Genomic DNA, 27,288 nt, shown 5'->3' on the forward strand with positions numbered 1-27,288 from the left:
TGTGCTCAAAGCTTTGAGCTTTGTGCTCAATAACATTTTTCCTCATCAATAATGACAAAGAAAAAACAGGTTTTTAGAAATGCTTGCAAATGTATGAAAAATTAAAAAACAGAAATACCTTATTTACATAAGTGTTCAGACCGTAAGTATAGAGACTAGAAATTGACCTCAGGTGCATCCTGCTTCCGTTGATCATCCTTGAAATGTTTCTACAACTTGATTGGAGTCCACCTGTGGTAAATTCAATTGATTGGACATGATTTGGAAAGGCACACACCTGTCTATATAAGGTCCCACAGTCGACAGTTAGGGCTGTTGCGGTGACCGTATTACCGCCACACCGGCGGTCACGAGTCATGAGGGCAGTCAGATTCCATGTGACCGTTTAGTCACGGTAATTAGACTTCTCCAAGCTCTGATGCTGCTGATGGTCATTAGTAGCCTACCAAACGTGCTAACTGCCTGGTTCTCAGCACTCCATTGTCCCTCTAATCACTCTGACATAAATGCAAATGTATTTGAGAAACTAAAACACTTCATGAGAGCCCATGATCTCATGTTGCGCAACATTTCTATAGGCTATGCAATTGCAGGAGAAAACAGAGTGATGGTCTCTACAAAAAAAGAAATGGATCCCATCACTTGTGAATAAAATTTTATCACTTGTGAATGATGCCCAGCATACGAAATTGCTAATAGTGTTTTCCCACTAATGGAACATTGGCGCTTATAATGTGAAGAAACCGCCTGATAGTTATTAACATTTTAAGCTAAACGTTCTGATCTGTTGCGCCAGCCACATTTTTTTTTTGCTAGTGGTTGTATTAATTTAAGATCTATTGCCTCCCACAACTGTCCCAGAATATGTTTAGAATATTTATTTCTCACACAGAATAGAATAGGTTGACTTTTCTACTATGTGGGATAGTAAGTAGATTGACATAGGCTAGTGCTTTTGCTGTTCGTTAGGCCTACTCATCTTGTTGGCTGACGAAAAGTAAATGTGGACAGTTCTTCCAATATCTTTATAATGGATATGCACCTCGGAATTGGATAAGGACACACGCAGTTGTGTCCACAATGTGTCTTTCTTCACTTGTAGCCTGTAAGAAAGACCCGATCACGTGATGGAGAGCCATGTGAGTGAGAGGTGCTTAGGAGTACGCAGCACTCAGGGAGAAAGGCACAATGTAGCCACTGGCCACAAAAGGCATGGATTTTTTAGGGTGCATTACAGCCACAAAGGGGATGCCACTGTGAAATTTGAGTCATTATCAAGTGATTGTCAAATTGTGAATGAGAGACTAATGAAGTGTGTACAGCCTGCGCAAGAAATACAAAGCAGGGCTCATGCCTTTCAAGCAACTTTTTTCAAATCATCTTTAGAGTCGTATCATACAATATATTACGTCAAAACATATAGCCCAACGTTTTGTAGAAAACCTAAAGTTACAATAAGCATATAGGAGTACCTATTTCTTTGTTAACCCATTTGGAGAAAATGCTTATATTTTATTCAGCTTTGTTCAACCGTATACTTCATACTATAAAATAATATAAAATAATGCCACGCAATTCTAAGCAAATCTTGTCTGATAAATTAACTAGTTTAGCCCACAGCCATTTGGCATAGCCAGATCAGGACCTAACATAAGGACAACTCAGTGTGCTATTCTGTTATAGACTACATTTTCTTCATATCATGCTTCTTTAGACCTGTCTAAAGTAAATAATGGATTTATTGTGAAGGTATAGGCTGTATTACATGGATTTATTAGACTTTTAAAATGTAGATGTTCCAAAGGTCTGCATCAGTGAATAAAGGCTATATGTGGAAGCCAGGAGATGATAAATGTGTTTGGTAAGTAACGGTCAATTACCGTGACACCGACAGTTATTTGCTTGACAATCACCGGCTCACAAAATTTCTTGACCTCCACAGCCCTATTGACAGTGCATGTCAGAGCAAAAACCAAGCCATGAGGTCAAAGAAATTGTCGGTAGAGCTCAAAAACAGGACTGTGTCGAGGCACAGATCTGGGAAAGGGAGGTGACCAAGAGGCCATTGATTGGGGCCTGTGGAATGTTGTCCCATTCCTCTTCAATGGCTGTGCGAAGTTGCCATGACAAAAGTTGTGTGACAAAACTGCACATTTTAGAGTGGCCTTTTATTGTCCCCAGCACAAGGTGCACATGTGTAATGATCAGCTTCTTGATATGCCACACCTGTCAGGTGGATGTATTATCTTGGCAAAGGAGAAATGGTCACTATCAGGGATGTAAACAAATGTGTGCACAAAATGTGAGAGAAATAAGCTTCTTGTGAGTGTGGAAAATGTCTGGGATCTTTTATTTCAGCTCATGAAACATGTCGACCAAAACTTTACATGTTGCTTTTATATTTGTGTTTAGTGTATTTATACATACACAGTGACTTCAGAAAGTATTCATACCCCTTGACTTATTAAAAAAAAAATGTGTTGCAGCAATAAATACAAAATGGATTATATAGATTTTCTTTCTAAACCATCTACACACAATACCCCAAAATGACAAAGTGAAAACATGTTTAGACATTTTTCCAAATGTATTGCAAATGAAATACAGAATTATCTCATTTATCCTAGGTATTCACACCCTTGAGTCAATACTTTGTAGAAGCACTTTTGGTGGCGATTACAGCTTTGAGTCATCATGGGTATGTCTGTATTAGCTTTGAGTCATCATGGGTATGTCTGTATTAGCTTTGAGTCATCATGGGTACGTCTATATTAGCTTTGAGTCATCGTGGGTACGTCTGTATTAGCTTTGAGTCATCATGGGCACGTCTGTATTAGCTTTGCACATCTGGATTTTTGGGGATTTTCTCCCATTATTCTTTGTAGATTTTCTTATGTTAGATGGGGAACAGCAATCTTCAAGTCATTCCACAGATTTTCAATGGGATTCAAGTCTGGGCTTTGGCTGGGTGTAACGAGTGCGCTGAGAGTCGGGAAGCAAGTTTAGGGAGTGAGTGTTTTAATAAATAAAATAAACAATGAACATGAAACACAAATGCACCGAGATGAAAACAGAGTCAATAACACCTGAGGAAAGAACCAATGGGAGTGACAGATATAGGGAAGATAATGATGGAGGTGATGGAGTCCAGGTGATTGTCATGAGGCGCAGGTGCGCGAGACAATGGTGACAGGTGTGCGGGATAATCAGCAGCCTCAAGGACTTTCACATTCTTGTTCTGAAGCCATTCCAGCATTGCTTTGGCTATATGCTTGGGGTCATTGTCCTGTTGGAACATAAATCTTCCCCCCAGGCTAAGGTTGTTTGCACTCTGAAGCAGGTTCTCAACAAGGATTTCCCTGTATTTGGCTCCATTCATTGTTCCCTCTATCTTTACCAGTCTCCTAGTTCCTGCCTGGTTTTCTCCAGATATATACTTTGCATCCAGATCAAAGAGTTACATTTTTTGCATCATTAGACAACACAATCTTTTGCCTTATGATCTTAAAGTCTTTCACTTGCCTTTTTGCAAAGTTCAGATGTGCTGTTATGTGCTTTTTTTTCCAGGAGTGGCTTCCGTCTGGCCGCTCTCCCAAAAATCCCAGATTGGTGAAGTGCTGTAGAGACCGTTGTACTTCTGGCAGGTTCTTCCATCTCAGTCAAGGAACTCTGTTGTTCTGTCAGAGTGGTCATTGGGTTCTTGGACACCTCCCTGACCAAGGTCCTTCTTGCGCAGTTGCTCAATTTGGTCGGACGGCCAGCTCTAGGCAGAGTCTGTGTAGTTCTATATTTTTACCATTTCCCAATGATGGAGACCACTGCTCTTGGAAACTTTCAACACTGTAGAAATTGTTTTATACCCTTCCCCAGATATATGCCTCATTACAATTCTACAGACAGTTCCTTGAACTTAATGGTATAGTTTCTGCTCTGACATGCACTGTCAACTGTAGGACCTTATATAGACAGGTGTGTTTCTTTATAAATCATGTCCAAACAATTGAATTGGCCACAGGTGGACTCCAATCAGAAAGGCTGATTAAAGGAAATTGGGTGCACCTTAGCTCAATTTGGAGTGTCATAATAAATGGCTGTGAATACTTATGTAAATTGAATATTGTGCAACATTTTCTAAAAACATGATTTCACTTTGTCATTATGGGGTATTATGTGTAGATGGGTGAGAAAACAGTTATGGTTTGAATTCAGGCTGTAACACAACAAAATGTGGAATAAGTCAAGGGTTATGAATACTTTCTGAAGGCACTGCATTTTACACAGTATTGGTGACATGAGGTGATAGGCCTACCACTGTTTTCTGTCAGTATCATTCATACCATCTCACCTCACATGCAACTAGTTTATTTCAGGCTTGATCGAAGGCCTACTTGGGTTTCTGTGTTTGTTCTTGCTCTAGCTGTGAGTCTGTATTTACTATTTTACATGTTTTACTATTTATATCTGATCTGTAAACCACATTTAAACAGATATTCGCACCTCAAGTTTCCAGCCCCTCAGTTTAAATTTCTCTCTGACCACCTCCCCACATCTACATTTTTCACTCATTCCTTCTCTCTCTCTCTCTGGCTGTCTATCTCACCTGCTGCTTCAGTGTGTCACAGTAACCCTGGTCTTGAAGCCTACCTCTGCACCTAGATCTGCTGGGCGTCCCACACTCTCGCTGCATGCAATGTCAGGGTAATTAACGAGTCAGAAGCAGGATCAACTTGGACTCGGGTAGACATAACATAGTAAATGTAAATCTGTGACACGCCAAATAGTATGATGGGCTACGTTTTGTATGGTACTATGTATTAATTTGTGGATGTCCAGCATCCATTCCATATGATATGTTACAAATTCCAATTTGTTGTGGCTAACCTTAACTAGGTGGCTAATGTTAGCTAGGCTAGGGGTTAGGAGATAAAGTTAGGGTTAGGGTTAAGGGGTTAAGGTTAGGGGAAGTGTTAGCTAACATTCTAAGTAGTTGCAAAGTTGCTAATTAGCTCAAATGCTAAAGTTGTCCATAATGACATTTGAACACGCAACCTTTGGGTTGCTAGCCATTCACGTTGTACACCTACCCATCCACCCGACCAACCACCCTACTTTAGTTTTTGTCTAAGTAACCTTCTGTCAGATGTATTATTATTTTATTTTACCCCTTTTTCTCCCCAATTGGTAGTTACAGTCTTGTCTCATCACTGCAACTCCCGTACAGTTGGGAGAGGCGAAGGTCGAGAGCCGTGCTTCCTCCGAAACACAACCCAACCAAACCGCACTGCTTTTTGACACAGTGCCCACTTAACTTGGATGCCAGCCGCACCAATGTGGTGGAGGAAACACCGTGCACCTGGCGACCGTGTCAGTGTGCACTGCGCAGGAGTGGCTAGTGCGTGATGGGACAAGGACATCCCTGCTGGCCAAACCCTCCCCTAACCCGGACAACGCTGGACCAATTGTGCGCCGCCCCATGGGTCTCCCGGTCGCGGCCGGCTGCGACAGAGCCTGGACTCAAACCCAGAATCTCTAGTGGCACAGCTAGCACTGCGATGCACTGCCTTCGACCACTGCGCCACTCGGGAGGCCTTACCTTCTGTCTGATGTAACCATAGCGAATGTAACATATCATACTAATTTGAGTGTCCCGGATTTACGTTTACTATGTTATATCATGAGACCAAGCTGGCAGGATATGAGTCATCACTTCGTTGCTAACTGGCTGCTAAAAAGACCACGTCCACTACAGGGTGGGAGGGAGGCCCTTCTCCGAGCATCTCTTCCCACCTCATTTAGATACTGTATAACGATTGTTGGGTCATCAATAATGGACTTTGGGTGAACTAGCCCTTTAAACCCATTTCTATTATGGAACTAGAGCTGTAATTCACAACGCTGTCAGCTCACGACTCATTCATCTCAGCCTGCCAAGATTGGGATGCCAGTTAAGGCCACCTGTTTATTGCGGCAAGAGCTCTGTTCATTTTCCTCTTGAGCCACTCATGTTCTCCATAGAGGACAACAGAAGCACTTTTAGCTTGAGAATTATCACAGAGGAACTCTTAAGAAATACCACAAAAAAATGCATACAAATATTAGTTTATATATTGTTTATTTATCCAAGTAATCCCATGCAGGTTCAAAAACGGTTATTGAGAGATGTTGGCCACGACTTGTACACTTGATCCATGAACATGCATTTCATCAGTTGGTTGTAAATGTAGCTGCTACTTTCAGAGTGAGTGACTGTGTCTCTTCAGCTCTACACTTGGTAAATGAGAGTGAGTGCACGGGAGCATCTGTACCACCCAGCATCAGTCACACAAGTATTGCCACTACTGTTATACTGTCCCCACTGACACCAACTCGCTATGTTCTTACCATTCAACCTGTACTGTAGCATCACTGCATGTGGTACTGCAATATTGTAAATACAAGAACTGCAAGTGAAGTGAATGGGACAAACTGTTAGTGTATGCCTTGTCGAGCACTGCTCACTGTGGGGTCGCTGTATTTCCCCACAAATGAAAATGGAACACAGCAGCAACAAGCCTCATGGTTATGCTTATTCCCTGAGGTAGTCAATGTGTGAACTGTGTGTGTGTGGTGTGTATGTGCGTGCGTGCGCACGTGGATGCGTGCATGTGTCTATACGCATACATGTACTTACGAGCATGTTTGTGTGTTGATGTGTTGGAGAACGGGCACGCCTGCCTGAGCTTGTGCAACACCAAAAAATCACAGATGGAATCAGACTGAGTGGGAAAGCAGTCAGCAGACAGCCCTTTGAGACCGTGCTGGAACTAGGACCCAAGCAAAGCATAGGCTTCAATGTTAAGGGAGAAAATAATGGAGCTAAAAACAGGAATTTAGGAGGCCAAGCTACGCTAGAGTAGAGCAATAAGAGGAAAGCTCTAGTTTTGGCCCTTGTACAACAGAGGACGAGACAGCCTCTGCCTGTGTGAAAAGCCAGAGAGATACTGTAGTATTGCCCTCCTGGGCCTGCCTTCTATCTGGCCAACATTACAGGGATAGACTGTGTGAATCTGCTGTAAATACACTTGTTGTAAAAGTTACCTGAGCTCTTTTGGATAGTTTCTGTATTCATCAACATCAATCAACAACGTCTCACCTTTTTTGAGGCTACATACCAATACCATGCTCTGGTATCCTTCTATTGTGCTTTCCCTTGTATCCTTTCGTTATTAATTTTCCAATCAGAAACAAAAACCTTGGTTTAGTGAAAGCCATATGATACAATTAAATCCCACTATCCAGCTGGGTAGGTGGTTGCTTTCAACTATCCAGTCCTTTCTAATCAAGGGGAGCAAGGAACATAATCATTGTAGACTAAGGGGCCCCACTCACCCTTTGTTTTGGCTGGTATTACAGCCAATCCTAACTCCCACTTTAGTCAAATGTTCACTTATAGTATCCCATTGAAATTGATGCATTACTTAGTGAAAATTCGACTTAAGTGGAAGTTAGGATTCTCCCCACCATCTACAGTCTGGGTTTCCCACTCTGACGATGTGGCCAATTCTGTCAGAGATAGATGATCAAGGGAGAGGAAATTCCCAGTCCCTTACTCAAATAAACACGGTCTGGGCTGGGAACACAAGGGAATAGAAAGAAGGAGAGAAGGAGGGGGGAGGGGTGGACTGAAAAAGAACAATGAGCCCAAGGCGGACGAGGTAGAAGAGCTAGTCTTCCCAGCCACTCAATGGGTGCCATCATCGAATCATTACCGAGTGAGAGTAGAGGAAGCCCTTTCAGAGTAACTGTTAGCTTGATAAGCACTTACAGTAGAGCAGTATTGAACACAACAATCCTCACAGGCCCTCTCTAGAGATGGTAAATTAAATACATAGCTGTATTAGATGACAGTGATAGAAGGAATTTGGTTGTAAGGGAAATTAATTGATCTATTCATTGTCTCGCCGGACTGTTTTGAGTGTGTGGTAGGATGCATGGCATTTGTGTATGTGTGTGATAGAGAGGGAGAGAGAGAAGAGAGAGAGGTGTATAACACTATTGTATGGATGGTGGGCATTCTGTATGTTTACATGGCAGCATTGGGGATTTCAGCACCATGGAGAGCAAAACACTCGCATTGCAGTGGAACTCCTAGGCCTGTATTCACAAACCTTATGAGAGAGAGAGGTATCAATTACAGTGTTACCTGGGTTACCTCTCTATATGCACACACACAATGGATCATAGCTACTTATTCTTACTCATGGTTTATTTTCCCGACACACCCAGTTCATGTCTCTGTCCTCTTATGGCAGATATGACACATCTCTCTCTCTCACCCCCCCCCCCCCCCAACCTTAATTGTGACCATAAACCTAACCCCTAAGCCTAAAATAGCCCTTCTACTTATGGGGACCGGCAAAATGTCCCCACTTGTCAGAATTGTCCTTGTTTTACTATCCTTGTGAGGACATCTGGTCCCCACAAGGATAGTAAAACCAAATCACACACACACACAATTGCCGTTGACACAGTAATGTACACTTGCTGTCTGTGAAAGCTAACGCTTTACTACTGTCTGCTGTATTCAGTATCCAACGGAATTTGCCATGTGTTTGTGTATTTGTTGAGTCAGCGCATTGGGATCCAGCATCAGAATATTTTTTTACACATTATTATTCAGGATACATCATTCCCAGACATACTGTAGCCCATAACAAGGTTATTGTACTTGCAATAGTAGTCTCACTTAGTTTATCAATATAATGGTCAACTTATTTCTGAATCTATTCCTTATTCGTGGATATACATGACTGTAAAACCAGTATGAATCAGAGTAAAACCAATCCACGTAGGTATCATTAAATGTAAATGGTAGTGATTTTCCGTGTTCTGTGCGCCTCTCTTTGTCTTTCCTGCCTCACCACAATGAGGCTGTAGTGTAGACTTCCAGTAGTGTGTTGCCTGCAGGGGGTCCAATGGAAGAGAGCCATTCACACTCATACACACTCACTGGTATGTGCACACCACACACACCTACACACATGCACATGCACTGCGCACACTTGCACACAGACAAATAGGTTTCAAGGGTCTACACAGAGAATTTTAACGCATGCACATACACTCTCACACTCATGCACACACGTATGCACGCACACACACACACTCATGTTTTATATAAATCTTTCAGGCATTGCCCTGAATCAGCAGAATAACTGCAATATACATGCACACACCTACCTGATCCTGCTAGTCTCTACAACTATCAAAGTAGACAGAAACCACCACCATTCACAAGAGAAAGTGGGCCCCAAAATACCTGAAACTACTTTTTCCTGCAATCTAGAGCCAAATATATGTATAAGTTTCTGCATAGTTATCTAAGCATACCTCTTCACCTGTTCAATTGTAATTTTAACTAAGAATGATGCACATGTATTCTTTAGAACTTTTATGCCTTATGAGTTTAGTACAACTGCCACACTGGTATATAGTATATAAGTTTAGTATTCTCTAAAGTTTAGCAAACTTTCCAGCAGGCATGCTAGCTAAGATAGTCAGACAAAATACTTTAACTTCATTCATAGCCTGAAATGGCTTGGTAGCTAGTTATGAGATAGGTTCCAAATCTACCATTCTAGCTAGATAAAGCCAACTTCATAAAATTGCTAGATGGCTAGTATTACATTAATCATTACATTATATTATAATTTATTCATAAAGTAGGAATCAATAGGCTACATAGATTGACCAAATTCATTTTAAAACGTACCTCCTGCGACTCCTGCCCATCACCGGCAGCTAAAATAAAATCCAAAACTGTGTGTGTGTGTGTCACTCTACACTCTCTCTCCCCTCCACTGACGATACTGTTTGCACTCACTAGAGTAGCTAACATTCTGTCTAGCATATCTTTGCTCCTTGGTGCACCTTGGAAGGAAACACTTACTAGGAAGAATAAGAGAGGGTGGTACCCTTTGCCTGGTCCAGTTAGTGTGCCCCCTCTTGCAAATTACCGCTGGAAAAACATGGGCTTAAAACGCTTCAAATGTTTAGTAGTTCATTTAACATCTGACAAATTAAAAAACAGGGGGAAAAAACAGGGGGAAGATGCCTGTCTAGTTTTTTTATCCCCAATTTCGTGATATCCAATTGGTAGTTACAGTCTTGTCCCATCGCTGCAATTCCCGTAGCGAAAGTTGAGAGCCATGCGTCCTCCGAAACACGACTCTGCCAAGCCACACTGCTTCTTGACACACTACTCTCTTAACCCGGAAGCCAGCCACACCAATGTGTCGGAGGAAACACAGTACGCATGTCGATGTGTCAGTGTGCATGTGCCCTGCCCACCACAGGAGTCGCTATAGCGTGATGGGACAAGGACATCCCGGCCAGCCAAACCCTCCCCTAACTCGGATGACGCTGGGCCAATTGTTTGTCGCCTCATACGTCTCCCGGTCTCGGCCGGCTGCGACACAGCCCTGGATCGAACCTGGATCTGTAGTGCCTCAAGCACTGCACCACTCGGGAGGCCGTCTCTGTCTACTCTGATAACTGTTGGAAACCAAAGACCTGTGGGTGCTCTTTTTCTGGCTAAAATGACACGTATATTCTCAGTGCCTGAGCCTATTATGTGGGTGACAGGAGTTGGGCAAGAGAGACATTTTTAGCAGGACTGGCTACAGTACATCCCACTGGGGTTATCTGTTGGCTATGGCTTTCAGGGAGATGCTGGATCCCTATGGTGGTTTTGTGTGTGTGTGTGTGTGTGTGTGTGTGTGTGTGTGTGTGTGTGTGTGTGTGTGTGTGTGTGTGTGTGTGTGTGTGTGTGTGTGTGTGTGTGTGTGTGTGTGTGTGTGTGTGTGTGTGTACATGCGTGTTTGTGTACATGCGTGTTTGTGTACATGCGTGTTTGTGTATGAGCATATGCCGTGTTTGTGTATACGTGTGTGTGTGTGTAGTGTACTTGCGTGTGTCAAAATCAAAACCAACTTAGCTCTTAACCTAAGCAGCATACAAACCAAGGTACTAACCAAAGGGCCAAAACAGGCCTCTTTGAAAAGTTAAACAAGACTTGATCCTAAGTGTTTTGTAGTGAGGCTGCATGCAGTCTATTTGAGTACTCCCCCACCTGTCCCCAATCTTAACTGAAACATATGGTAGCAAACAAGGCCCTCGGGCACTTCCTATTGGCTGCTCTCCTTGTTGACATTGCTTCTCTCCTTTAAAGCCAGTAGCCAACACATTTGACAATACCACACATAGACTGGTTTCTCAGACTCAGAGTAAATCTACTTTGTATTTGTATTTATTATGGATCCCCATTAGCAGCTGCCAAGGCAGCAGCTACTCTTCCTGGGGTCCAAACACATTAAGGCACTTACATTACATATAAAACAAAATATAAAATAGTACATCATATAACATTATTACACCACTACATATCTACAATACAAAATGTACAATACCACCATAAAACAATATCACAATGTACATGTGTGTAGAGTGTGTGTGTCTGTACCTTTGTGTGTGTCTCTTCACAATCCCCACTGTTCCATAAGGTGTATTTTTACCTGTTTTTTAAAATCTGATTCTACTGCTTGCATCAGTTACGTGATGTGGAACAGAGTTCCATGTAGTCATGGCTGTTCTGAGCCAATTGTAATTTTCCTAAGTCCCTCTTTGTGGCACATGACGACACTACTGAACAGTAGTCCAGGTGCGATAAAACTAGGGCCTGTAGGACCTGCCTTGTTGAAAGTGTTGTTAAGAAGGCAGAGCAGCGCTTCTCCCCTCTTAGCTACTGTTGTATCAGTATGTTTTGACCATGACAGTTTACAATCCAGGGTTACTCCAAGCAGTTTTAGTCACCTCAACTTTCTCAATTTCCACACTTAAACCATTTAGTTGTGATTTAGGGTGTAGTGAATGATTTGTCCCAAATGCAATGTTTTTAGTTTTGGAAATATTTAGGACTAACTTATTCCTTGCCACCCATTCTGAAACTAACTGCATCTCTTTGCTAAGTGTTGCAGTAATTTCAGTTGCTGTAGTAGCTGACATGTATAGTGTTGAGTCATCTGTCGACATAAACATTCTGGCTTGACTCAAAGCCAGTGGCATGTCATTAGTAAAGATTGAAAAAAGTAAGGGTCTAAACAGCTACCCTGGGGAATTCCTGATTCTACCTTGATTATGTTGGCAAGGCTTCCATTAAAGAACACCCTCTGTGTTCTGTTAGACAAGTAACTCTTTATCCACAATATTGCAGGGGGTGTAAAGCCATAACACATACGTTTTTCCAGCAGCAGACTATGATTGATAAAGTCAAAAGTTGCACTAAAGTCAAACGAAACAGCCCCCACGATATCTGTATCATCAATTTCTCTCAGCCAATCATCAGTAATTTGTGTAAGTGCTGTGCTTGTTGAATGTCCTTCCCTATAAGCGTGCTGAAAGTCTGTTGTCAACTTTTTTACTGTAAAATAGCATTGTATCTGGTCAAACCTTTTTTTCCAGAAGTTTACTAAGGGTTGGTAACAAGCTGATTGGTCAGCTATTTGAGCCAGTAAAGGGGGCTTTACTATTCTTGGGTAGCGGAATGACTTTTGCTTCCCTCCAGGCCTGAGGGCACACACTTTCTAGTCGGCTTAAATTGAAGATATGCGTAACAGTTGTATGTGGTGGAAGAAGGTGAGGACCAATGCGTAGCGTGGTAAGTGCTCATATTCTTTAATAGAACTCAGAACACTAAAATACAAAACCAACAAGAGAACGAAATGAAACCGAAACCGTTCTTTCTGGTACAGATACGAAACAGAAAATAATCACCCACAAATCAAGGGTGAAAACAGGCTGCCTAAGTATGGTTCTCAATCAGGGACAACGATTGACAGCTGCCTCTGATTCAGAACCATACCAGGCCAAACACAGAAATACCAACTCATAGAAAAACAAACATAGACAACCCACCCAACTCACGCCCTGACCATACTAAAACAAAGACAAACTAAGGTCAGAACGTGACAATATGGCAAATAGGAGCGGCAATACTGTCCGCTATTATCCTCAGTAATTTTCCATCCAGGTTGTCAGACCCTGGTGGCTTGTCATTGTTGATAGACAACAATACTTTTTTCACCTCTTCCACACTCACTTTACGGAATTCAAAAGTACAATGCTTGTCTTTCAGAATTTGGCCAGACATAATTGGATGTGTAGTGTCAGTGTTTGTTGCTGGCATATCATGCCTAAGTTTGCTAATCTTGCCAACGAATAAATCATTAAAGTATTTGGCAATATCAGTGGGTTTTGTGATGAATTAGCTTTTTTTCCCAAAATGTAATTTAAAGGTGCTCCAAAGCTTTTTACTATCATTCTTTATATTTTTATTTTATTATATATATATATATATATATATATATATATATATATATTTACATAGTATAGTTTCTTTGCCAATCGGTCGTGCTGCCAGGTTTATTTGGCATACCTTTCTCAACCATAAAATGTTTCAATTCCTCATCAATCTAAGGGGACATTACTTGTACAGTCTTCACATTTTGCTGCCTTAAAATAACATCTTCAATGGGATTCAATTAGATTTTTTCACTATCTATCTCGACAACCTACTCCACATTTTCAAAGTGAAAGACAAATTATAGAACATTTTCCAAATTACTTAGAAATACAAAATGAGGATGTATTGATTGCATATGTCTTCACACCCCAGAATTAATCCTTGGTGGAAGCAATTTTGACAAAAACAATGGACATATGTTGCAAAGTTGGTAGAATATTATTCAAAACAATTCACAGCTCTAATGGCTGCCAAAGGTGTTTCCACCAAGTATTAACTCTGGGGTGTGAAGACATCAAGACATTCTCTTTTGTTCTTCTAATTAATCTGGAAAATGTTCTATGACTTTCTTTCACTCTGGAAAAAAAGTAGTTTGTGTAGAACTGTAGGAAAAATAATTTAATCCCTTTTTAGATTAAATGTTTAGGCAGCAAAATATGAAGACTGTGCAAGGGGTGTGTAGACTTTCACTAGGCACTGAATATACATAAATATAAATATATATATATATATATAAAAAATAGCAGCCCAAATCTGCTCTTGGTCAACCCTATTTGGCCTGTTAGTGGAATATCAGATAATTCAGATTTTTGGAATCTGAAAAAGATGCAATTATACAATGTTATAATTCAAGGCAGTACTATGCAATAACTGAGATATAAGGGACCAGTTGCTAGCATGGACTCTTCATAAAGACTGGGTCACTCTGAACTCTGCACCTCCCTTTGTGTAATGGTGGTGCAGGTGCTCGCTAGTCTCTCTCAGATCAGGGGTCTTAAATCAATGTGTGGCTGCTCACTAGGAAGCATAGACACAAGCATCCTCTCACTCTCTTCTGGTAGTTAGCTGTGTGCTCAGACTGTGACAGGCCCGTAGGCCATGGCCAGATGGCAGCACAGTTGCAATGCCAGGGGGGTAAGTGAGGAGGTTAGCTGGCATGGCATAGCATGGCAGTGGGTAAGGAAGTGGCCTGTTGAAGGGCACATTGTTAGTCCTCCGAGTGAAGAGGGTGAGGGGGGTGGGAGGAATGGATTTATACAGAGCTGACCTGAGAAGACCCTGAATCCCAAATCAACCCCTAGCCCCTACCCCCTATACACTTGGATAGATATGAGACGATTCGATAGGTGAAAGCGATATGGCAACAAGTCCACCTGGCCTATCAGAGGGCATGATGGAGCAATTGACATGTAAATATCTAGACAAAGCCATATCCTGAGCTTTGAATTGATTTCTGAAGGTTGGTGGATCCATTCCTTTTCACTATGTGGGATTTGAGACATGTCACTCTACAAGCCATGTGTACTGTATATGGTGTGTGTGACCTCCATCAACTGTGATATTGCACCATGAAGTGTCCTTCAACAATGCCCTTGAAACACACTCATAAGGCATATGTTTGGCCTACTTATGTCATTGCACCTATGAACAGCCCACCTTTCAACTCTACCTTAGGACAACAGCCTTTTAGTTACAATCGTGTCTGTCATGCATTCTGTCAGTCATGCATTCTGTCAGTCATGCATTCTGTCAGTCATGCATTCTGTCAGTCATGCATTCTGTCAGTCATGTTTTATGTCAGTTTACTTTTGTCATTAGAGAGACAGCTGGAAATGTATTGCAATTATTTGTTAGAGCTGGCAGTATCTCACTCAGTGTAATATATTACTGAGATATGTCAGGGAAAGGCAAGCTAAGTAGCACCAAATACAGAGCAGGGTCGTGTTCATTAACGCACACAACATAACACATTTTATTAATGATCTACATTGGAAAACCAGCATTTGTTATTGGACAAGTCTAACTAGTCCCTCCGTTTGGTAGGAACATGAACCTGGTCTTTAAGTATGTGAACAGTGAGGGAGTTCATCTTGGCCAGTCAGCAGGGCACAATTGTTGTGACTATAATCACACAATTTGAAGAACTCTTAGTTACCACAGCTTCCACACTAACAGGGTATGCATTACAACATATTAAGATGCAAACGAAGTTGTATGTTTTTTTTCATCGTTTTATTGTGACCGTACAACAGTAACCTCACAACACTGTCAATCATGCTTGAAAATATACATTTTGCTCTGTATCTGAGCGTCACACATATCTCTGTTGATTGTGCACTTTGCCGTGATTCAAAGAGACACTGGAGTCACAGGAAAACAGAGTGTATTGACATTGGATGTGCAGCAGTGATACCATATATTATTTTAGGAGGGTTAGATGTAGCTCAAATCTTTTTCATGTTGAATTTTGAATCTGTCCTGTCATATGTACATGAGTGGCAAACCATAATGGCAGTTAAAATTACATTTGCTTTGTTCTCCTTACTTTCACAGTAAAATACTAGCTGTGGAGCTATACAGAGCAGGTTTTCTCTGTAAAAATATTCCGGTTTTGAATTCACTGACAGCATGGTTAAACGGTGTGGGGTCCCCCTTGAGATGCAGTACCACTGTATTTCTGAGTTTAGTACACTAGGATTCTTTATTGAATCCTCTTTATTATTACGTAACATTGCAATGAATATGGATTTCTCCTATATTCTTCATATTTAAAACATCCTTCTTAAAGTTTATAGTAGGCTAGCACATGTGAAAATTAGAATACTGTATGCAGAGTCTACTATGAAAATCATTGGACTCTCATGAACACTTCTTATGCTGCAATCATAAAATCTCCCTTTTTCCACACACAATGTATTTAGCCTAAATGTGATAGGTTGGGTATGTCTTCCAGACTTTTAGCACTTGTAGGCTAAACACTCGCAACAGCTGGAAGACTAATACATACTGTGGATTATGTACATTACTGCAAAGAAATGGGGTGCTGCCTAAACACGATACATGGATTTAATTCATCCAAATGTACATTAGCATATTAATTGAAATTGTATTGTTCACCACATGTGGTACAGCCCATTCATGATGGAAATTGTACATACTTTTTAACATATCCCCATCCGGTGAAGAAACAAATTCTGAGCTTTCTCCAAATTCAATGTTATCTGTTACTCCATTTTTTAAACAGGTTTCCCTCTATGGAAAATGTAGAAATACTTGATATACATTATGAATTACTGGGCTTTGATTGGCTACTGGAGATTCTCCTTCCGTATGGCAACAGCCTAGAATCCCCCCTCAACTCTCCTCTCCTCACATCCCCCCTCCCCTTTACTACTCACTGACCTCCTCCATGCTGCGTACCCCCTTCCCTGCATGCAGTTGGGCTGCTCTGCCTCCAAGGAGGCTCCTCTCCACCGACTGACTGCAGCATCTGGATGTTGTCGCCATGGCAACAGCAATGCCCCCCCCCTCCTCCTTTCTACCTCCTCCCCCCTTCTCTAATCTCGCTGTGCTCGTTGCCGCACGTCTTCAGGCTTGACCTGGATTCCGTTGTGTGCTGGTTGACAGTTAGTCGGCCAGACGTGCGTGCCGGTCAACTGACTCGTTTTTCCATTATTTGGGGTCAAACTCCAGAGCCCGCTTCTCCCCCACATCCCATCTCATCCCATCCCATGCATTTGTAGAGAGAGAGAGAGAGAGAACGAGGCATGTTGCACACGGCATCGGGGCTCTGTCCACCCTCCCTCTCCTCCACTGTACTCCAACAACACTCAGTTCCTCAGTGAAGTGAGGTTTTCCCGTCCTTTTCCCCCTGATTTGTTGAAAGCCTCTGTAGCCTGTACTGACTACAGAAACCAAAATGTCTGCCTCCTGCCTGTTCCTGTTGTCGTGGGTTTAGTCACACTAATGTTTATCGCTTGGATTCTTTCTGGTCTATTTATTGTACATTTCCTATGTATGTACCCTGTTTCTTTGCAATTGAATATGAACACAACACATCAGTAAGACTATGTGTACATCAGTGCAGCTGTTGTGTGGGCCTGTGGCCTTGTGGCCAAAAGTAGGTTTAATTTGCATAATGAATAGGGTGAACATTGACACATGACATGATTTTCTTAATTGACTGCTAACTAATATCCATCCTCCCTGTCTGCTACACACCTCTCTGGTTGCAGTGGAGGTGATGGACCATCAGAGGGTGCTGCATACTGGCTGCCTGGTGTCGGGGGTCCACACCCCGCCCATCCGCCGCAACAGCAAGCTGGCCAGCCTGGGGCGCATCTTCAAACCCTGGAAGTGGAGGAAAAAGAAAAACGAGAAGCTGAAGCAGAGCTCCACAGGTGCGTGTGTGTGCGTGTGTGCGTGTGTGTGTGTGTGTGTGTGTGTGTGTGTGTGTGTGTGTGTGTGTGTGTGTGTGTGTGTGTGTGTGTGTGTGTGTGTGTGTGTGTGTGTGTGAGAGAGAGAGAGAGAGAGAGAGAGATGGAAACTACACAAACATGCACACATGCAGGCGTAGTAGATTAGGAGTAAAAGGACTTGAGCAATTCCCCAAATATTTAAAATGGCTTCCTCTATCTCAACTTACCATGACCCCAAATAGGACTCTCCATTTCTGTCAGATCAGGGGTCATGAAAGAAAGGACACAAAAAAGGAAGCCATTTCAGAATAGGGTCGTTCCATTTGAAATTAATCACTTTTTGACCGCACCGATATTGCATACCCCACCATACCATGACACATCCATGTCTTCATCAATGAAGAATATTAACGGTTTAATATAATTTAAAAGCTTACTACAATCAGGTTAGTCAAACTATTTTATAATTCATTTTTTAACCTTTAACATGAATTTTCTTAGCGTGTAAGCTCTGATGGATTTAATTTTCGCATATGCTGTAGCTTAGACCCTAATTTTCATCATCTGAGGTGTTTGTGTTGTGCACGTCATCGGTTGAGACAGCTGCATACCCTTGAATATGTCATTTCAATCACTTCAGGCCACTACAGTTTAGCTTGTACACCATTGAGATTTAAAACTACCACAAGATGTCTGCTGGTCTATCCCCCGCCCGAATGTCAACTTAAATGCAAATGTATATTATATTATCTATATTTCTATGATTTCAATAGGTTTCCTATGGAAGATCGACAGTATAATTTAAAACAAATTATATTCCCATTCAAGTTAACATTCTCTGATTCTCTATTCAAGAGTATAATAAGTCTCAATCGTTTGCAGGCACAACACAAACACCACAGGTGATGCAAATTAGGGTCTAAACTACAACGTATGCACAAACAAAAATGGGTGGGTGTTTAGCACGAACGTCGAGCTTGAATCTCATCACGTATAACTTTAGTATTTTAGCTACCATTCCCTAACGTTAACCCTTTTAGCTAACCCTAACCTTTAAACTTAACCCTAGCCCCTAGCCTAGCTAGCTAACGTTAGCCACCTCGCTAGAATTCGTAACAAATCATGCATTTTGCAAATTCGTAACACAGTGTACATGTTTTGCTAATTCGTAACATATAATACAAATTGTAATTAATCACATATCATATGAAATGGGTGGTGGCCATACACAAATTAATACTTACAGTATTTTTTAAATTTATCCTTTATTTAACTAGGCAAGTCAGTTAAGAACAAATTCTTATTTACAATGATGCCCTCCCGGGGAACAGTGGGTCAACTGTCTTGTTCAGGAGCAGAACATATATTTTTTACCTTGTCAGCTCAGGGATTTGATCCAGCAACCTTTTGGTTACTGGCCCAACACTCTAACCACTAGGCTACCTAACATATTATCCTAATTGGAGTGTAAATTGATTTTCACCCTCATCAATCTACACACAATACCCCATAATGACAAATCAAACACAGCTTTATAGAAATGTTATCAAATTTATAAAAACTCTAATATTACATTTACATAAGTATTCAGACCCTTTACTCAGTACTTTGTTGAAGCACTTTGGCAGCGATTACAGCATCGAGTCTTCATGGGTATGATGCTACAAGCTTGGCACACCTGTATTTGGGGAGTTTCTCCCATTGTTCTCTGCAGATCCTCTCAAGCTCTGTCAGGTTGGATGGGGAGCATTGCTGCACAGCTATTTTCAGGTCTTTCCAGAGATGTTTAATCGGGTTCAAGTCTGGGCTGTGGCTGGGCCTCTCAAGGACATTCAGAGACTTGTCCCGAAGCCACTCCTGTGTTGTCTTGGCTGTGTGATTAGGGTCGTTGTCCTGTTGGAAGGTGAACCTTTACCCCAGTCTGAGGTCCTGAGCGCTCTGGAGCAGGTTTTCATCAAGGATCTCTCTGTACTTTGCTCCATTCATCTTGGCCTAAATCATGACTAGTCTCCCAGTCCCTGCCTCTGAAAACGTCCCCACAGCATGATGCTGCCACCACCATGCTTCACTGTAGGGATGGTGCCAGGTTTCTTCTAGACATGACGTTTGGTATTCAGGCCAAAGAGTTCAATCTTGGTTTCATTAGAGCAGATAATCTTGTTTCTCCTGGTCTGAGACTCCTTAAGATGACTTTTGGCAAACTCCAAGAGGGCTTTTATGTGCCTTTTACTGAGGAGTAGCCTCTGTCTGGCCACTCTACCATAAAGGCCTGATAGGTGGAGTGCTGCAGAGATGGTTGTCCTTCTGGAATGTTCTCCCATCACAGAGGAACTCTGGAGCTGTTAGAGTGACTATAAGGTTCTTGGTGACCTCCCTGACCAAGGCTCTTCTCCCCTGATTGTTCAGTTTGGCCGGGCGGTCCAGCTCTAGGAAGAGTCTTGGTGGTTCCAAGCTTCTTCCATTTAAGAATTATGGAGGCCACTTTGTTCTTGGGGACCTTAAATGCTGCAGCAATGTTTTGGAACCCTTCCCCAGATCTGTGCCTTGACACAATCCTGTTTCGCAGCTCTACAGACAATTCCTTCAACCTCATGGCTTGGTTTTTGCTTTGACGTGCACTGTCAACTGTGTGACCTTATATAGACAGGTGTGTGCCTTTCCAAATCATGTCCGATCAGTTGAATTTACCACAGGTGCACTCCAATCAAGTTGTAGAAACATCTCAAGGATGGCCAATGGAAACAGGATGCACCTGAGCTCAATTTCGAGTCTCATAGCATAGGGTCTGAATATTTATGTACATAAGGTATTTCTGTTTTTTATTTTGTAATACATTTGCAAACATTTCTAAAAAACAGTTTTTGTTTTGTCATTATGGGGTATTGTGTGTGATTGCTGAGTTTTTATTTTATTTTCATTCCCTTTTTTGAGTAAGGCTGTAACTTAACAAAATTTTGAAAAAGTCAAGGGGTCTGAAAACTTTCAGAAGGCACTGTATGTATGGAAAGTTTTGTTTAAATCTAAAGGGGTGTGGTCAAATGTAATGTAATGTAATGTAGTCATGCTATGGAGACCATGAGCGTGAAATAGAAGGTACAACTTTGTAGAATACTGCATGTATTGTATGTTGTCTCCCTGCAGATGTGGCATTGTCCAGTGGGTGCATCTCTCCCGAGCCCGGCTCCCCCTTGCAGGGCTCCTCAGACGGGACAGTCATGTTGGGGAGTTTTGGGGGGTCTCTCAGTGCCACTCTCACGGTCAGCAGTGTGGAGTACCTGGGCCCAGAGGAGGAACTCCCCCCGCCAGGTAGGACAGCCCAACAACCCTACAAAGAAAACTAAGACCCAATCCTAAATCCTATGGGTTATTATGCACTTATGGAGATCTGAGAGGATTTGATTGGTATATATGATGAAACTTCCACCTCCTAGCCTGTCATAGGGCAAGGTGGAGCTACAGTCCTCAGTATTTTCACAGCGAAGCATTTTTTTTTAAATTTGGGCTATATACTCCAGCATTCTGGATTCTAAATCAAATTATGAATATGAGCTGAATGTACTGAACTTAGCCTTTTATGTTTTGTACTCCTTTAGAAGAAGATAAATTATTTGACACAGGATAGGATAGCCGTGAAGTCTACCATCAACCGTATTGCTTTAGCCAGTGACACATTTCAGAGTAATCAAACTTACAGAGGGCCATGGAATTCGACTGAATCCTTTGTGTGTATCTTTGATAATAGTTTATAGGCATGTCAAAGGGACTATATAGACTTTCAAAATATATCTTCTAACCACTATTTTATTTTTTCTTTATAATTGTGAACAATTATTAATACACTTTTGATAGTATTTACAATAGGAAAAACTCAAGATACATGATCTATGATATGGAGAAATCACCATTTTATTATTCATGTTCTTATACTGTACAAATTATTCAAAGTAGGTTACGTTTAGCCACATGATACTCACTAGAGCCACTAGGGGGCAACAGAGATAATGTATAAACAACCAGAATGGTACTTATAATAGCATGGTTCATTCACTGACAACAACTATCTCACTGTAAATGGTGGCACCTGATTAAACTTTGATTTAACTCAATTAAACAAATGTCTTTCAGCGGCTGCGCCTCCAGAGGATTGTGAGCCAGAGGAGGAGAGCAGTCAGAAAACAGAAGAGGAGGGAGAAGAGGAGGCGAAGCCTAGTGCCGATGCCTCCGACGAGGTCCAGGAGGGCATAGAGGAGACGGAGGAGAGACTAGAAGAGGAAATACCTCGAGGAACCACGCCACCTCCAGTAGCGGCCAAACCGGTGATGCCACAGCTGAGCAGTGGCGAGGGTGAGTAGACGAGTGTAGTGTATCAGGGTAGGGGTCAATTCGAATCGAGCTCATTACGATTCCAATTTTTCCTCATTGAAAAGCATTGAGAAAAATTGGAATTGATTGAAATGGAATTAACCCGGTTGGAGTATATAATTAGGAAGGGACCATCATGCCAAAACACATCGGCCTGCAAATACATACACATGTACTGCACTGCACACTCAGACAAGGATAGTGTGAACCCCACATGTACAAGCACACAAACACCCAAAAACATGTGACGGAGACCATCCATGTACGGCCGACCAGGATTCAATCTCACATCACCAATGACACAAAACTACAAAAGCTAGCATGCTTCCTTCCTACCATTACCTTACCAATAGTTTTGTTTGGCTGAGGGTAATACTACTTTGTCATGGCATGATGGGTACTACTAGCACACACAGCTAACTAGCTGACATCTGCTACCTATACTGTACACAACACACCAAAGGATCACACATCTGTGCATGAAGAGGATGGACCACCCATACCACGAGAGTAAGAGTTTTTAAAATTCACATTGAGCATGCGATTATGGTGGATAGTCAGATGAATATAATAGTTCAAATAAAGCGTTTACATGCTTTGCAAGGAGGCCGATTTCCCTAATAATCCTGTTTACATGGTTACATCTGAAATCAGGCTACCTGATGGTACTCTGATAAATGCCAAACATCGGCAATCAAAATACACGTTCTACAACATGGACCATGTTATTTCTGGGAAGCATGTTTGATTCTGAAAACGACTTCTAAGACCCATACATTCAGTTGTTCCGAACTCGGCTCGCTCGGCTGGTGCTGGCCCATGCAAAGATCAAATACAGTAGATACCTGACCTTTGTCTTTCTTTGCCCCTCAGACCCATCCCCTGTGTCCTCACACTTGGCCAACTCTTTCCTGCCTAAGGAGCCCCCCAGGGCTCCCGAGAGCCTGGCCCCCATGGTGTCCCTGCGAGGGCCCCACTCCAACCCCTCAGGGTCTCCTCACCTCACCAATATTATGCACCCTCCAATGCCCCCTAGCTGTATCATGGAAGAACTACAACGAGCCTTTGCCTCAAAGGCGAATCGGCAAGAAAGGTGAGGGGCACAACCCATTCACAGCAAACAGCCATATAATCTCCCCATCATGTGACCGGGCATTCATGTTGTCTCTAATGTTTGGTAAAACTTAAAGCCTGTGGGTAGAATTCTTTATAACTTGTTATAAGCATATATGAGCCTTTATAATGTCTTAAAATAAAGTTTATTATAATATGTTAGGTCTCTGTATCAACAGTTCCACTGACTCAAAATGGCTGGTATTTAGTCAGGCTCATTATGAGACGATGATAAGACATTATAAACACTGTCACACATGCGACTAGACATTCTCATATCTTACAATGCATTATAACTGAATCATAATGCATTATACCTACTGGTGTTGAGTAAAGCGTTATTTAATGTTCAACCCCACATCTAACCTCAACATCATTCCTTTCAGTGATGTTGCAGCCAATTAGCTTACTACCGCCATGTTGCATTTTCACTATCTCATAATTGAAGAACCCAGTGTTCACTCCTATGGTATCTTCACCACATGCTCACCCATCCATGTTAACTCCTACCTGTTACCTTTCAAATTGACCCAATGCTACCTCCCATAAGACCTGCACTGCCTTGCTCACCCATCCATTAACCCCCCCTGTTCTGTTAACCCCCACATTCCCTCCTCCCTCCCGTGTCCCCTCAGTGTGCATGGGCCTGCTGAGCCGTGCTCGCCCCCTTGGCGGCGATCTGACGGGCGGATCTCTCGCTCCTCCAGCTCGGAGAATCAGTCGGTGGCGGGTGGTGGCTTTGTCGACTGGCTCCACCAAGCGGAGAGGAAGATGGAGGCGGAGGAGAACAAGGAGAACGTGCGGCTGGACCAGTGCTTCTCCGACAGCTCGGGCCTCCCCCATGATCAGGACGACTGGAACGACTCTGTCATCTCCGGTGTGTCCATTCTTAAAGGAAAGATCGCATACAATGATATCCACCAAATGAACAACATAGATTAATGACATCCCCCTTGTTAAACTAATTCCCAAGCAATATACAGTTGAAGTCGGAAGTTTAGATACACCTTAGCCAAATACATTTAAACTCAGTTTTTCACAATTCCTGACATTTAATCCTAGTAACATTCCCTGTCTTAGGTCAGTTAGGATCACCTCTTAATTTTAAGAATGTGAAATGTCAGAATAATAGTAGAGAGAATGATTTATTTAATCTTATATTTCTTTCATCACGTTCCCAGTGGGTCAGAAATGTACATACACTCAATTAGTAGCATTACCTTTAAATTGTTTAACTTGAATCAAATGTTTTGGGTAGCCTTCCACTAGCTTCCCACAATAAGTTGGGTGAATTTTGGCCCATTCCTTCTGACAGAGCTGGTGTAACTGAGTCAGGTTTTTAGGCCTCCTTGCTCACACACGCTTTTTCAGTTCTGCCCACAGATTTTCTATAGGATTGAGGTCAGGGCTTTGTGATGGCCACTCCAATAGCTTGACTTTGTTGTCCTTAAGACATTTTGCCACAACTTTGGAAGTATGCTTGGGGTCATTGTCCATTTGGAAGACCCATTTGCGACCAAGCTTTAACTTCCTGACTGATGTCTTGAGATGTTGCTTCAATATATCCACGTAATTTTCCTCTCTCATGAAGCCATCTATTTCGTGAAGTACACCAGTCCCTTCTGCAGCAAAGCACCCCCACAACATGATGTTGCCACCCCCATGCTTCACGGTTGGGATGGTGTTCTTCGGCTTGCAAGCCTCCCCCTTTTCCTCAAAACATAACGATGGTCATTATGGCCAAACAGTTCTACTTTTGTTTCATCAGACCAGAGGACATTTCTCCAAAAAGTACGATCTTTGTCCCCATGTGCAGTTGCAAACCGTAGTCTGGCTTTTTTTATGGCGGTTTTGGAGCAGTGGCTTCTTCCTTGCTGAGGCTTGCGGCCTTTCAGGTTATGTTGACATAGGACTCTATTTACTGTGGATATAGATACTTTTGTACCTGTTTCCTCCAGCATCTTCACAAGGTCCTTTGCTGTTGTTCTGGGATTGATTTGCACTTTTCGCACCAAACTACGTTCATCTCTAGGAGATAGAACGCGTCTCCTTCCTGAGTGGTATGACGGCTGCGTGGTCCCATGGTGTTTATACTTGCATACTATTGTTTGTACAGATGAACGTGGTACCTTCAGGCGTTTGGAAATTGCTCCCAAGGATGAACCAGACTTGTGGAGGTCTACAATTTGGTTTCTGAGGTATTTGCTGATTTCATTTGATTTTCCCAAACAAAGAGGCACAGAGTTTGAAGGTAGGCCTTGAAATACATCCACAGGTACACCTCAAATTGACTCAAATGATGTCAATTAGCCTATCAGAAGCTTCTAAATCCATGACATCATTTTTTGGAATTTTCCAAGCTGTTTAAAGGCACAGTCAACTTAGTGAATGCAAACTTCTGACCCCCTGGAATTGCGATACAGTGACTTATAAGTTAAATAATCTGTTTGTAAACAATTGTTGGAAAAATGACTTGTGTCATGCACAAAATAGATGTCCTAACCGACTTGCCAAAACTATAGTATAACAAGAAATTTGTGGAGTGGTTGAAAAACGAGTTTTAATGACTCCAACATAAGTGTATGTAAACTTCTGACTTCAACTGTATAACAATTCAAAAATAGACTTTCATTTTTTAACTTTCTAACTCCTGTGTTAAACTTTTGGGGGGAAAACAGACAGACACAAATGGCAGACACAGCAGTTTTAATCTGACAAATGTAAAAAGCTTGGGTTTTTTTTGGTGGGCATTATGGACTCTCCTAAACTTGAGAGGTCCACGTGATTTACAAGAAGGTTTAAGTTGCGTGTGAACATTTTAGGTTAGGTTTCTGTCCTGTGAGAGTGATCTTGAAGTGATCGCTGATGCCGTTTGTGTGTGTGTGTGCAGGTACACTACCTCGCAGGCTAAGGAAGGAGCTGTTGACGGTGAAGCTTCGGAATCGGCCCAGCAAGGAGGAGCTGGAAGACCGGAATATCTTCCCGGCACGGACCGAACAGGAGCGTCAGGATATACGCCAGCAGATCGAGATGAAACTCGCCAAGTAAGTAGTCATCTTCTCTCCTCACCCACTCCTTTCTCACTTCATCTTTCCATAATACCTCACATCGTCTCGTCACCCCTTTTTCTCAAAAGGCATTGGAGAAGAAGGTCCAAGGAAAGGGACCTTGGATCTTCTTGTCCAATATGGTTGGAAGGAGGCAAGGAGCGATGAATGCCGAAAAGGCCAATTGAGAAAATCCCATCTAGATCACATCCTGTAGGCCGACCTCTATGACACCTCTTCAACATCTTTCCTACCCTAGAACAGGGGTACTACTAATTGAGAAGGTCCAGTGACACAAATTCCCTAGATGGCAAAGGTACGGATGGATATTGTCCTTTATCAGCACTGGTACAGCGTAGTAACAAACATAGTCATCTAGGACTTAGGAAACATGTTGTTATATAAAATGTACATTAAATGAGACTAAGAATTTCTTTCAAATGTAAACATGTGCAAAATTGCATCAACATTGCTGAGGAACAAAACATTTAAATAAAATAAAGTGCATGTTTTCTGAAGAACAACGTAAAAAAAAAAAAATGTTGAACAAAAATAATAATCTTAATGCACAGAACGTCACTGTGGGCCATGCAATATTCATGTATAAGTCTATCTGGGCCTTGTCCTGCATTAATGAGAGAAATTACACTTTCTGTCTCCTGCCAATGCTTTGAACTTAGGCACAAATGGTGTGAGAGCAACTCAGACACTGGTGCAGGTGTTCATTTGTGAGCCTGGTGCGGTACTTGTTTTTAATGAAGTTAATTGTGGAGACGGCTGATTAACCGCTGTATGTGGAGCCAAACATGGTCAGGATTTAGTGCCAGTTTCTTGAGAACATGGGCATCAGCTGCAGGCATTATCTTTCCCAGAACGTGACAGGGTCCATCACTCCATTTATAGTGATTTAACATCTACCCACCTGAAGATCTGTTTTGCTTCTTCTGACAATGAGCAGAAGCAGTTCTCTTCCAAAGTGAAATCATTAAAGCGAGCCTTGAAGTTATCC

The 27,288-nt window shown here is 42.1% G+C and overlaps 1 protein-coding gene across 1 annotated transcript in view; it reads left to right on the top strand.

Annotated features, from left to right (window-relative positions):
- LOC139367558 (phosphatase and actin regulator 3-like) overlaps window positions 1–27,288 on the top strand; it is a 53,518-nt gene that overhangs the window by 5,884 nt on the left and 20,346 nt on the right. Inside the window, exons 2-7 of the mRNA XM_071105807.1 lie at window positions 17,575–17,739; window positions 20,899–21,063; window positions 21,883–22,101; window positions 22,993–23,212; window positions 23,868–24,109; window positions 26,123–26,276. Of these exons, the coding sequence (XP_070961908.1) occupies window positions 17,575–17,739; window positions 20,899–21,063; window positions 21,883–22,101; window positions 22,993–23,212; window positions 23,868–24,109; window positions 26,123–26,276 (1,165 nt within the window). The remainder of the gene's footprint in view (window positions 1–17,574; window positions 17,740–20,898; window positions 21,064–21,882; window positions 22,102–22,992; window positions 23,213–23,867; window positions 24,110–26,122; window positions 26,277–27,288) is intronic.

The sequence above is a fragment of the Oncorhynchus clarkii genome, chromosome 16 (assembly GCF_045791955.1).
Source record: "Oncorhynchus clarkii lewisi isolate Uvic-CL-2024 chromosome 16, UVic_Ocla_1.0, whole genome shotgun sequence".
In the NCBI taxonomy this organism is placed as follows: Eukaryota; Metazoa; Chordata; class Actinopteri; order Salmoniformes; family Salmonidae; genus Oncorhynchus; species Oncorhynchus clarkii.